The 14,161-nt window shown below is 41.0% G+C and overlaps 1 protein-coding gene across 5 annotated transcripts in view; it reads left to right on the top strand.

Moving 5' to 3' along the window:
* Positions 1-14,161, top strand: part of PPHLN1 (periphilin 1) — a 109,618-nt gene that overhangs the window by 45,549 nt on the left and 49,908 nt on the right. For 3 of the 5 annotated variants that reach the window (XM_083182677.1, XM_083182678.1, XM_083182679.1), the window contains exons 6-9: positions 1,749-1,957; positions 8,309-8,391; positions 10,903-11,034; positions 13,037-13,084. In XM_083182677.1, coding sequence (XP_083038803.1) covers positions 1,749-1,957; positions 8,309-8,391; positions 10,903-11,034; positions 13,037-13,084 — 472 coding nt within the window. The remainder of the gene's footprint in view (positions 1-1,748; positions 1,958-8,308; positions 8,392-10,902; positions 11,035-13,036; positions 13,085-14,161) is intronic. The other 2 variants (XM_083182680.1, XM_083182681.1) reach the window with 2 other exon arrangements.

Here is a 14,161-nt window from a genome sequence, read left to right as displayed (position 1 = left end):
ATGTCAAAAAAGTTTGATTTTATTTCCATCATTCACACTTTCAAAATAACAGAAAACAAAAAATGGCATCTGCAAAAGTTTGGGCATCCTGCAGTGATTATAGCATGCACCGCCCCTTTGGACAGCTGAGACCTGGCAGTGCTATGGATTGTTCTCAATCATCGTCTGGTGATGTCAATCTCAAAGGTTTTAAAAGACCAGACTCATTTGACCTTGCCACAACAATCAGCACTATAGGTTCCTATAAGCAGTTGTGTAGAACACTGAAACTGAGAATAGTTGACGCTCACAAAGCAGGAGAAGGCTATAAGAAGATAGCAAAGTGTTCTCAGATGCCCATATCCTCTGTTCGGAATGTAATTAAGAAATGGCAGTCACCAGGAACAGTGTAAGTTAAAGCAAGATCTGGAAGACCAAGAAAAATATCACACAGAACAGCTTGCAGGATTGTGAGAAAAGCAAGTCAAAATCCATAATGGATTCAATAAGATTCCAGCAAATTTTGGACGCTAACTTGATGCCATGTGTGAAAAACTGAAGTTAAAGAGAGGCTGGCTTCTACAAATGGATAATGATCCTAAACACACCTCAAAATCCATGGTGGATTACATCAAGAGGCGTAAATTGAAGGTTTTGCCATGGCCTTCACAATCGCCTACCCTCAACATAATTGAAAATCTATGGATAGACCTTAAAAGTGCAGTGCGTCACAGACAGCCCAGGAATCTCAAAGAACTGGAAGACTTTTGTAAGGAAGAATGGGTGAAGATACCTCAAACAAGAATTGAAAGATTCTTGTCTGGCTACAAAAAGTGTTTGCAAGCTGTGATACTTACCAAAGGGGACAGTATAATGTATTAACTGTGCAGGGTGCCCACACTTTTGCAGACGCCATTTTTTGTTTTCTGTTATTTTGAAAGTGTAAATGATGGAAATAAAATCAAACTTTTTTTGACATGTTATAAGAATGTCTCACCTGTAAGTTGATGCCTTTTGGAGGTTTTTCCATCTTCCCTTGGCTTCTTTTTGCACATTAAAATGATTTTTTGCCTGGGGTGCCCAAACTTTTGATGTAGGTTTTATCCCAACTAAAGTATTCACTATGGAGAGTTGTTATGTTCTCACCATGTTTGCAAGGGTTTCTTCTCACAATCAAAAACACACTGTTAGGCTAATCTGTTACTTCTTCATCTGGTAGGGAGTAAAAGTTATGAGCTCCATTAGGACAGGAACTGATTTCTCTTTTATAGTGTTTTGTATATTTCCATTGTCTCATAAATACAAAGGGCCGTATTCAATGCGGCTGGTGAGGTGGTTAAACGGCGAGGATCACCGCAAACAAGCGACCCGCGCTGTTTAACCCGACCGCTCACTGTATTCAATGTTTCAGGGGAATCCTCACTGTCAGGGGACAGCGAGGATTCCCCCAAACGGCGAGGTTTGCGGCTTATGCAGGGAGCCTGCTGCATTTAGCCGTGAGTCTTGCGATTTTGGGGGCCACAGGTGGTCAGTTGAATACTGACCATGCAAGCTGTGAACGCGAGCAGTCAGAACTTCTCGCTGTCACAGCTCGCAAAAAGCATTGAATACTGCCCATAGAGGGTGCAGTAGCAAATTAAATTGTATTTTTTCATATACATTTGATATAATTAGATGTATTCTTAAAGTATGTAAAATGTGTGTCTAACATGGCAGTGGGGTTGTCCAGTGCTATTAAAAATGTTTTTATTTCTTTTAAATCATCCTAGAGACCACAGGGAAGGATTCAGGAGAAAACCATTATATCACCATGCAGCATATATTCGAGATCACTCACCACTCAGAAGAGAGTCCTCCTATTTCCGAGATTCTCCTGTTACCCGAAAAGATTCTCCACACAGTAGATCTGGCTCCAGTGTCAGCAGTAGGAGCTATTCTCCAGACAGGGGCAAAACATTTCCCTCCCATCAACACAGAAGTAAGTACGATATTGTGTTTTAAATATGTTCCGTTTTGTCTGTGAAGCTGCGTCAAAGTTCTCATTAAGTTTTTAGTTTTTATATTTCTGTTTAAATTCTCAAAAACTTTTTTAATGTAGCTTATGCGCAAAAGCTTTATTTTTATACATGATATAAGCTGCCTTTTCTAAACAATTCTATTTTTGTGTCCATTAGAATTAGGCATCTGACCTCTAGAGATGTGTCCTCCATAGGCCACGCAGCATGAGGTGCCGGGCTGGAGTGAACTGCCAGGTCCCATATAACTCTGCTAGCATCGGGCATGGAATGTTTATAAATCGCAGTGGGTGGAGTTTCTGTCAGCTGCAGTAATTTATCAAGGGCTAATTGATACCCCTTCCTATTCAGTTAGCCCCAACTGCAGCCCGCAAAGATACGTCCCGATAATTAGCCTGTTATCGGTTCTGATAAATTACTGGATCTTATTGAATTCCCCACTTATGCTGTGTGTACACATGGTTTGATTCAGGGTCATTTTTGATTTGGACTATATAGTCTGAATCGAACAGCGTTTAGTTGCATAAGATGCAGGTTTGATCCTGATGTCCGGCCCCGCGTTATTTCCACAAATAATATGTTATGTTATTCTTTTGTTCTGCACATGATCAGCTAAAAACATAAAAGTAATTGCAGTTTGTGCTTTAGCATTAGTTACTCTATACTTTATGAAGTGTGTTTGTGTCCCTGTATATTTTTGATTATCTTGTTACCATGGCATCTGTCAAGGGATGGGACATTTTACACAGCAAGTGAACAGAATTGGCTTTGATGTGTTTGAAGCAAGGAAAATAGACAAGCAGCTCTATCTGAGTGATATTGACTGAGCCCTTTGCTACTTTCTCCTCATTTGAACCCACAAGTGAGGAGGAAGTATCCACACTATTCTCCTCTTCCTTCTCCACTAACTCTCCACTTGATCGAATACTGTTACAAGTCAGCAAAGCTCTGCTTTCTGTGCTTATCCCAAGCTTAACAAAAATTTGTAATCTTTCTCTTTCAGTTCAAGCATGCACTCATTACTAGTATTCTGATCCGAACTGTCTCTCTAACTACCATCCTATCTCTCAGCACCCATGCCTCTCCAAGCTACTTGAGAGACTTCTAAATGACAAACAATTATGAACCACCTTGCGCTGTTGCAGCTGCTAATTAATCTCAAGGTGTCCACCCAAGGGCACCAAAGAATCCCACAAGTGGGACAATGAGTACAATGGCAACAATATTGAGATAAATCAGCGCTGATTTATCTCAATATTGTTGCCATTGTACTTGAGAGACTTGCCTACACGCGCCTCACACACTTTCTTAATTCCTACAACTTATTGGACCCGCTTCAGTCAGGCATTCGGTCTCAACACTCACAGAGACATCACTGACTAAAGTAGTCAATGATCTGGCCACTACTAAATTTAAAGGCCATTTCTCACTTCTTATTTTTCTACCTGCCTTTGACACTGTCGACCACTCTCTTCTCATACAAACACTACAATCCCTAGGTCTTGGTTCTCTTCCTACCTATCTAGCTGCTCTTTTAGTGTTCGCTTCTCTGATGCTCTGTACCTCCTCCTCCCCCTTTGTCCGTTGGAGTACCACAAGGCTCAGTCTTAGGTCCTCTGATTTTCTCAATCTGTACATGCTCTCTTAGCAAACTAATCAACTCTTTTGGATTTAAGTATCATCTGTGCACTGATGATACTCAAATGTATTGATTCTCCCCGGAATTGTCACCATCAGTATTGCTTCGTAGCTCTGAATGTCTTTCTCCCATTTCATCTTTGGTGTCATCTCGCCACCTCAACAGTTCCAAAACCGAATTAATTATATTCCCACCAGCCAAGAGTACTTACATGCCTGATATCTCTATCACTGTTGAGAACACAACAATTAATCCTACTCCACAAGCTCGTTGCCTAGGGGTCATCCTCGACTCTGAACTGTCCTTTATTCCTCACTAATCTGTCTCTAAATCTGTCTCTAAATAATGTTACATGATAACAAGATAAAACCAATTGGCATCAATTGCCTAGTGTGGTACCTCCGGGTGTTCTTACCATCCAGTCACCTGTCCAGGATTTTGGCATCCCAAACACCATCTAGGGACAAAATCCAGAGGACTCACTGAGGCTTCCCCCCTCCCCCATTTGACAGGTGAAACTTTCGGGGAACATTTTCCAACTGGGCTCATCACAGTTTGCCTACATCCTCCAGCGGCGCTTGGAAGCCCCGTTCCAACTAGAGAGGACCTTTAGGCATCCATCAACCTCCATTCACAGACTCCTCCAGCGGCAAAAAGATCCAGACTCCGTGTCTTAGTGAGGACCTGTGACTTTGTTTTCCCCATCCATTCAATTGGAATAGCGATCAATACAGTAACAGCCATTGGGTTAAGTGCACTTACCCGTAATTGGATCCAGTACTCCACGTCCATCCTGAGAGTGAGAATTTCATTCCCTCCCCCCCCCCCTTCCCCTCTTCCTTTTTTACCCATATTTTTATAAATGTATTTGTCAATGTTTTAAATGTTTTCTTATATAAAAGTACCATTATAATCTATTTGAGGATTGTGTATTCATTGTAGTATCAGCGCTGCTTCTTTTCACCATTTTTTTCACCTGTCCTAGTGACCGTTCCAACAGGGAGTGACTACCTCTGTTACCAAGCAGCTGCAAAGGGAGACCACTCATATTATAGGCGCCCTCTATATATTCTCTAGTAGAATATATATTTGTTCTTATATGTGCGTTGTTTACCTTGGAAGAGATGGCACCACTATGGGTAGAATGTCTCCCCCATTTTCTGGGAGTGGCTAGACCAAGGACTATGCCGCAAGGTGCAGTTTCTTGGTTTTGCCCGTTGCACGGTGACAGGCAGCCTGAGTAAGGTTAGACTTACTCAGGCTGCAGTCGCAGAGAGACAACTCAACCGTTGTTCACAATGGTCCTCTTTAAACTGTGATCGCAATGTTGATGTGATGGTATGCACCTCATCGCAGTTGCAGCACCTTAGCATATGCGATCCTTATTGAATGAGGGGGGTAAGCCATGGGGAGGCAGTGAGATGCTCTGTGCAATGTTCTGTTGGGAAACCTTGGGTCCTGGCATTCATGTGGATGATACTTTGTCTAAAACTATGTTTAGTTAGGTGGTACATGTAAAAGTACACCCCTTCATGTGTATATTCCCTGTTGTCCGTGGCCTTTTTCAGTAGGTTAATGCGCCCAGCCACACAGCAAAACTTGTTCATGCCCATACACATATGCGATCGGAGGCAATGTGACTTCACAATGTGATGTCACATCATATCTGATCGCATCTTGTGGTGCCCAAGTGGGTATGTTTCCAGCACCCGATGTTGCATGCCATCTGCAATGTAACATCGCATGCTGGTAGAGAGCAGGCATCAGTGTGGCGCAGCTCTGTGAATGAACACTGGCGGGGCTCAGCAGCCGCAGCCGAATTTTAAAAAAAATGATTTAAAACACTTGGTGGCTCTCAGCCAATCAGGCCTCCCATTCAGACGGCCACCGATTTGCTGACAGAGCGGTCTTTCTGCCATTCAGAGGGTTGTCAAGTGTTTTAAATATATTTTGTTCAAATTCTGCCGCCGCTGCTGAGCTCCGCCACAGCTCTTTCACAGAGCTGCACTCCGCCCCCCCCCCTCCCCACATGCAATCGCTCATACAATTTGATAAATATTATGTGCAGCACATATTTTTCTATGTGATCGCATCGGGGGGACCCATTTGACGTGCATACAATCCTTCGATTTATCGCACAGATGCAGTCAGAATGAAAGGATTGTATGCAGTATCGTCCTAGTGTATGGGCAGCATTAGGCACACTTTTATGTAGCTGGAACGTCCCCCAGATTGGAGCAAGAGGAAATCAGATTTTTCTATTGATTGTAAAATCCCTTCCTCGGAAGCTATCTGGGGGGCCACTTCAATCTTTGTTCAGGTTAGTTTCTGTTTACATAGTTTTATTTGTTCTTCCTCAGTGTAACTCTATTAGCCAAAAACTGAGGTCAGGTGAAGGTGGGAGAGGAGCAAAATTAACACTTTTCCTCCATGGCAGTCAGGTTTTAAGGATATGCATGGTTGAGCACAGGTGAGTTAATTTGTACCTCAGTCAATTTGATTTAGACAGCTGGATGGATATATTTAAAACATCAACTGTAATGGCAAATTTGGTAAACTTTGACTACCCCACAAGACAATTTTAGAGTGTCCCCAGATGAATTAGAAGGAAGTGATTTTTACAGCGAGTACAAAAAAATGCAATGTTTAGAGTCTAAATATATACAAATAGTGTGTGTATGTGTAAATGTATATACAGTTGGGTCCATAAATATTGGGACATCGACACAATTTTCATGTTTTGGGCTCTATACACACCACAATGGATTTTAAATGAACCAAACATGATGTGCTTTAACTGCAGACTTGCAGCTTTAATTTGATATATCTGTATATATGTGTAGGGCAGTACGGATGGTGTAATGGTTAGCATTACTGCCTCACATCACTGAGGTCATGGGTTCGATCCCCACCATGGCTGTTACTGTGCGGAGTATATTCCCCGTGCTTGCGTGGGTTTCCTCCGGGTTCTCCGGTTTCCTCCCACAATCCAAAAATATACTGGTAGGTTAATTGGCTCCCAACAAAAAAAATTAACCCTAGGATGTGAGTGTTAGTGTACATGTGGTAGGGAATATAGAGAATATAGATTGTAAGCTCCACTGGGGCAGGGACTGATGTGAATGTCCAACTATTCTCTGTAAAGTGCTGCAGAATATGTGTGCGCTATATAAGAAACTGTTAATAAATATATATAGATAGTTATATACTATCTGATTCATCGCGGTGCTCTTCACACAGTCGTAAGGGGCTCCACCCCTTAAACTGTGAACTCTTTAATTGCGTGAAATATGTTTGGGAGCGCCGGTGTGGTGGGTCGGTGGGTGGGTGGGGGAGGGATGGGTCTTGGGTACTGCGGGTGGGGGATGGGTGGTTGCGGGGGATACTATGGGTTTAGAAGGTGTGGGGGTGCCGTGGGTGGGGGAGTGGCAGGTGCGGGTTTGCCACAGGTGGGGAAGGGTGTCCGGTGGTGCTCTGGGAGGGGCGGGTGTGGGTGTGCTGCAGGTGGTTCTTACTTACTTACACTGCTTTATCACTTGCAAGTCTCTGAGTGATTCTTTTTTCCTGATGAGAGCTTGGGGAGGGCCAATCTCGGCAAGTGCGCTGTTAGGCTATCTGTCACTCTATGTCTCCACCCAGCATTATACACACAGTCACAGAGTGACAGATCTGGGCTATATATATGTACTCCTCACCTTGTGAGGTGAAGTACCACCAGAATCCGCAGATCGTACCAAATTACTCTTTTGTGTGCTAAAAGATGCCATAACAGAAAGTAAAAGCAATTTTTGCGCGGACACTGATCTGTTTCAAACTTTCTGGATATGTAGAGAGGGAACTCTTAAAACAGATTGGAGGTAGGAGCAGGTAGGGACTGGCAGTGGGGTGAAGAGTAAAAACTGTCACAGCTCAAAGTGAAAGTACATTGCAGATGCCTTAATTTTGAAGGGCTTTTAACTACTTTTATATCTGCTAAAGATTGGTTAGGAAGTAGATGGCTGTCGGTGCTCATATGAACTCTCAGGTAAATTGCGGGATGGAAGCACTTTTGTTTTTTTTGTTGGCTAGCAGTCACTATGATGAAGTATTCCCCCTGATAGGCTGAGGAAGATGTTTGCACATTATATTTTACACCCCATTGCTTTATCCTTTTAGTAAATAGAAACCAGATAACGTTTGTGTTCTCCTTTTGAAGTCAAAACCACTGTGGGGAACAAAAGTCATTAAAAAATAGTTTAGCATTCATCATCAATCCTTCAGTATATGACATAAAATTTAGGGAGGGGGGTATTGTATGGGGATAGCAAATTCCGAACTACACAGATATCTACTATTTACAAAAGTATGCCGTGTAAAATGCACATTTTTGTTCAAAACCATATTGCTGGCTATTGCCGACTTTTGGAAAACAAAATAGAAATATGTATTCAATAATTGTGTAATTTCATTATAATTTTTTCTAAATGAAATTTAAATAATATTGTGCTTAAAGGTCTTGACGATAAATGAATGACTACCTTGCCATATATATATTTATTTATGTATTTATTAGGGAAACAGACACATGGTAAATATAGTAATTGATAGGTTTTAAAATCCAGATAATGGCTTAATGCTTCCAGAAAAGTTTTAAAATATTGCATGACCTTTTAAATGTTACCTATTCTACTTTTAGGCAAGGAAAGACCTGGTTCACATGTTCTGAAATCCTCAAAAGATCCATCTCCATCAAGCTCAGCCGCAGGTCCTTCAGCAAAGGTAGGAACTGCAATTTTTTTTTTTTTTTCAACTTTTAATTATTTTTTAATAATGAAGCACTCAAGTAATGATCTGCAGAACTATGGGGTTTGGATGGTAAGAGCATTTGCCCTGGAAGATCAACAATAGTTTAAGGGCTGGGTATGACTGAGGTGATTACGTCCCCTGTTTGCGCATGGGTTATGTACCAAGAAAGATGGGACAAAGTTAAATTAAAACATTTGCTTTTATTATTATAATTACCAGTTATTTTTATAGACACACATATTGTGTGTGTGTCACATACACGTATCCTTTACAAGGATATTTGACCACTCACATGACCTCCTGCCCCAGTGGAGCTTACAATCTATAGTCCCTGCCACATGCACATACATTCATGCTAGGTTATACCGCTTTCAGACTGAAAATGCCAGGTCACATCCAACCCTGGTTGTGACCAGGGTTGAACACACATGTTGCTTGGTCCGAGGTGGTCCTTTCAGACCGCACCTCAACCCATGTTGGGACTGCAAGGACACTGCAATAACCCAGGTCTATAGTGCGGTATTAAATTTTGTTGGGAGACAGTCAACCTGTTAGTATATTTTTGGATTGTTCGAGGAAATCCATGGCAAATACAAGGATAATTTAGACAAACTCCCATGCCGTTAAGGCCATGGTGGGAATCAAACCCTTGACATCAGTGTTGTGAGGTAGTAATACTAACTATTTTATTAGACACTTCCTGTAAATGAAACATTATCACCTTTTAGAGGTTAGTACATTGAATTAAATGAAATGGTTGTAGAGAAAGTGTTTTTTTTTTTTTTTGTCAATAACCTTGTCGGTCTATGTACAAATAAGTCCCTATCTTATGTGGACATATATATTTAACACTATATATGTCCAGTTGTCTCTCAGGTGGAATGCTCAGGGGCCTCCTTAAGGCTTAGCACTGTCTAAATGTAGCAGTCGACAAGAAGTGGCACTCAGGAGTCTTTTTTTCAAAAGTGTAAAAAATATAGGTTTATCATCAGGGGTATCTTTTTTACACTTTGAAAACAAGACTCCTGAGTGCCACTTCTTGTGTCATAATATAATATGCATGCAAGAAAATTATTTGTCACTCTGGATAAATAGTTCACCCAACAGGGTCCCTTACTGCACAATTAGATATCCCACAGACTGTTCTAAACGATAAAATCAGGTGTCACTCTACGGGTTAAGTATATGAGAAAAACTATTTAAGAAGCATACGTTATATGTTTAGCTGGAAGTAATAACATCAACATTTCATGGCCACCATGGCCATTTCTGCAGGATGTCGGCTGCTTTTTTGTCTCCATTAATTTCATGATTTTTCTGCCATCAGCCACTTAAGTGCCGCTTACATATATGCTCACTGCCAGGGGGATTCCGTGCTTGTTGGCAAGGGGGGATTCCGTGCTTGTTGGCAAGGGGGGATTCCGTGCTTGTTGGCAAGGGGGGATTCCATGCTTGTTGGCAAGGGGGGATTCCGTGCTTGTTGGCAAGGGGGGATTCCGTGCTTGTTGGCAAGGGGGGATTCTGTGCTTGTTGGCAAGGGGGGATTCCGTGCATGTTGCCAAGGAGGGATTCCGTGCATGTTGCCAAGGGGGGATTCCACACTTGTTGCCAAGGGGAGGATAACATATTTTTTTGTCATAGATGGGTGCCAGGGGGGGAGGTAAATGCTTGTTGCCCAGGGGGAGGTAAATGCTTGTTGCCCAGGGGGAGTTAAATCATTTTTTATTGTGGGGTGGGGGGGATTGGTGGTGCAGAGTCGCTGACCGCAATACAGACGCTGGTGCCCTCCAAAGATGATCACCGCTGCAAAGCAGACAGTCAGTCAGTGCGACAGATGCTAGAGATGCAGAAGTACTACTAGTGTGTCTTCTCTGTGGTGGTGGCCATTTTTGGAGAGGTGCAGGGTCTCTGTAATGCTGTCAGAGACTCTGCGGCGCTGCTCCCCCCAGCTGGGTCCCCCCTCTCTCGTTAAGACATTCAAAGAAATTATCAGCGTTGTTGTAGTGCTGCGGCATTAACGTGATAATAACGCATTATCGTGCTAATTTGGCTTCAAATATAATAATAAGTTACTCATTCCCTTTATGAATTCCTAATGACAAGCCTTCCATTCCAGACCCTGTAAAAATAGATAACATCAGCTCGGTTGTTCATTTATATTTACTGCCATTTTTATCCTGAGAATTGTAAAAGTATGTTAAGCCCATTATATTGCTGGTTGTAGAAGATATGTAATTACTGACCCATTGATGGTGCAGATATCCATTTTTTCCTGCATTCAAACAGCCTCTGCTACGTTAAATGACGAGGGGGACTTTTCTTATCAGCTCAAAATGTTTACCAAGTGATGTTCCTCCTATACCTCTCCAGGACCTGTGTAATTCATATGAATATTCCATCGCTCAGCATATGCTAGACATATGTTAACAGTTTATTTGTTGCAAAGAATAACTCCTCTTAAAGTGTTTGATTTGCTCTTGACAGACTGTAGAACTAGATAAAGGAAATCTCCTATCGGACCCTGCTTTCGTGGAAGCTGCTTGCAAATGGGTAACTGAGAAAATGGAGAAGGTGTCTGAAAGCAATTTACCAGAAGTGACAGAAGAACTGGCAAAAGTACAGTTGATTTTATATGGAATGATTTTTCTAGGTTTTATTAAAAGATGAGATGGTGGTACAGAGAGCTTGTGAAACCTTTAGCATTTGGAATTTTCTGCCTAAATGTGATCTACGCCATAAAGTAAAGAGAAAGCAATAAATCAAATCGCACATAAGGATATACTTTTTCAATAATGTATTTAATTGAAGTGACCCAACATTAAATTTGTTGAAAAAGGTTCATGACCTCATACAATCATCAGATCCTTCAAGGAGGAACTTAGTCAGAAATGGTAATCAATGGGATGACAAACAGGTGTGAATGTGTACCTCTTCCCTGTTCAAAAGTCTTCACTACCAAAGTCTGGTCTTAACCATAGATTCAAGAACACATGTCATGCTTCATGCAAAAGATATTTATCAGACAGGTTCCCAAGTAATTTCAAAAGACTGAGATCTTCACCAAGCCACCGTCAGATAGCGTGAAACATAAAATACAACCCAAATTCTTCCCAGGAATAGTCATGCAATACAAACCACTTCAAGGGCTTGGCATGTTCTTTTCCAGGAGATCACAAAGAACCCCAGCGTAGCCTCAATGGATCTGCAGGCCTCTCTTGCACTGGCTGGTGGCAGTGTTCATTAGTCCACCAGCAGGCAATAACTGAAAAAGAATTATGGCATAAAACGGATCGTAAGAGGAAGTTCCTTGTCTCCAAGACAAACATTACTCCCTGTTAAAGGCCACATTGATGAGCACAAGTACTACTGTAAAGTAGGGATACTTAACACTTATTGTATGTTAGACTGCAGACACAAAATGCTAATAGGTGCCGAAATCAAAACATTGACCACAAGTGACAAAGCGTAACCAAAACCTTTGATAGACCTAATCGCAGTACAGCTGTAACAATGTTGCATAACTGTGGCAATATAAGAAATTTAAGAATGATCATAAATTTGCTGCTTAAAGGTACAAGTGGTTGTTTATATGCACAAATTGAGGTTGGACTGTTTCCTGCCAAGGAAATTAAGGGGCAGGTAAACTAAACCATGGACGATGAAGTACCAACTAATAAGCTCCTAACTGCCATGTTGCAGACTGTGTTTGAAAAAAATGTCAGGAGCTTATGGGTTGGAAGTTTCTCTCCAAGGCTTAGTAAATTTGCCCCTTAAGCTGGGTACACACTGGAGTGACCACCAGTCATTCTGACTTGAGCATACAGACCCTGCAATATTCTACATCACTGAATGATATATTGTATAATTTGGTTGTATAGGATTTATTGTTGCTCCTGTACACACTAAAACAGGGTTGCCCCCAAAAATTTGAATAATAGGTGAAGTGAAAACAGAGCTACATATCTCTGGTCATCCAATTGGACGTACGCACTAGGCAACCATATTGCTAGCTATTTCTCTAGGTTGGATGTGCTGCACATCAGACCAAGCGTCCATCACTAGAAACTGTATGCTCACCCATACACAGAGCGATTAAGGCTATTTGTCATAACAAAGCTGCAAATCGGCTTTAGTGTTGTATCATTTCGATCTGATAAATGATTATGTAGATGATTGTGTGTTATTTGATTTATTGTGTACTTAAATCTATTTTTATGAATTGGATAAGGTTCTGAAGATATTAGCAATTTTAGTGCCAACATCTCTGTGCGAGATGTTCAAAATATCCGCTAAGAATGCCAGGGTCGCTCACATTTGTTATATAAATTCAAAATAACAAATGTTGTGTAAAAATAGATTATTTCCTAAATAAGTTAAATATTACAGGTTATTGTGATGAATAAAAATGTTTGCTTGCCAATTTGCACACCTATTTTTGACAAATTCATTTGGCACTCAAAGGGTTAAAGGTTACAAAATTTTAAGGGGGTTCATAAACTGTATAGCACCACTACAACAATCTGCAATGCCATGTAAAAATGATCTTTAATTGTTTACCATCATGTTCTAGATGAATCCGCAATGCCCTCTAAGAATTGTCTTTACTTGTCTACCATAGTGTTCTAGAATGATTGGGCCTGCTGCAGAGTTGGCTGGGAATTGGCAGGTATGTGCTCCAGCACTACATGCAAAGACTAATGTGGATCTTGTAGTACGTCTGCCCCTATGTTTACCCTTGGTTTGCTACGAAATTTCTACTGATGCATAAATCTACAAGCTCTCTGAACTTTGCTTAGAGGAAAACAACCTGTTATCGCATAGATCAGTGGTTCCCAACCCTGGTCCTCAAGTACCCCCAACAGTGCAGGTTTTCCAGGTCACCCGGCAAGTGCACTCATGTGAAAAGATCCACAGGTGGAGCTAATTACAGCACTTGTGATTCTATGTGGAGACCTGCAAAACATGCACTGTTGGGGGTACTTGAGGACCAGGGTTGGGAACCACTGGCATAGACACATCTCTTTAGTAATTGGTGTAGCTTCCCCTTAACATGCACACAATTTTGCATTACCTGTATCTACTTACCTTCACTTCCGGACAATATGTGATTTTAAAAACAAGCAAGGTATGCACCACCAATTTGCTTACATTCAACGCTGCATCAGCCCAGTTGTTTTTTTCTATTTTCTTTTACTTTTTTTTTCTTTGAGTTGCTATTAATACGTTTATATGGTAGCCATGGCAACTGCAGTCTCTGTAAAAGTTAATGAATACTTGAGTCTTGAAGTTCTTTATCCTTATACATCTGGAGTATGAAATATGTATGATTTTAGTACCCAGGAAGAAGTTAGTGGCACTTCTCCAGAGTCAGAGATCACGTGACATCTTCATAGCTGTATTATGGGCCACTGATCCTGATATCCAAGATTTTACAACATTAAAAAGCATGTTGTAGCAATCAAGGTTTTTTGTTTTTTTTTAAAAGGTTTTAGTTCGGATATTTACTACTGAGTGTACATTGCAGTCTTAAAACATTAAATTTTTTATCACAATCATTAATATTGTCATATAAGTTTGATAGTTGCTAAAAGATGTGTTTAACAAATTTAATTTGCAGGGTCCTTTGTTACTAGCAAATTCAATTTCAGTGCATTACAAAGCAGTGACATTGTCTTCTATCTATATGTTCTTTATGAGTAGATTCAGTTATTCTCGAGATGAGTCTCCAAACTCTTTAGTTGCA

Source organism: Crinia signifera, chromosome 4 (assembly GCF_055691185.1).
Source record: "Crinia signifera chromosome 4, ASM5569118v1, whole genome shotgun sequence".
Taxonomy (NCBI): Eukaryota; Metazoa; Chordata; class Amphibia; order Anura; family Myobatrachidae; genus Crinia; species Crinia signifera.
Note: the sequence above shows the minus strand (reverse complement) of the source record. Positions and strands in the feature narration are given on the sequence as shown.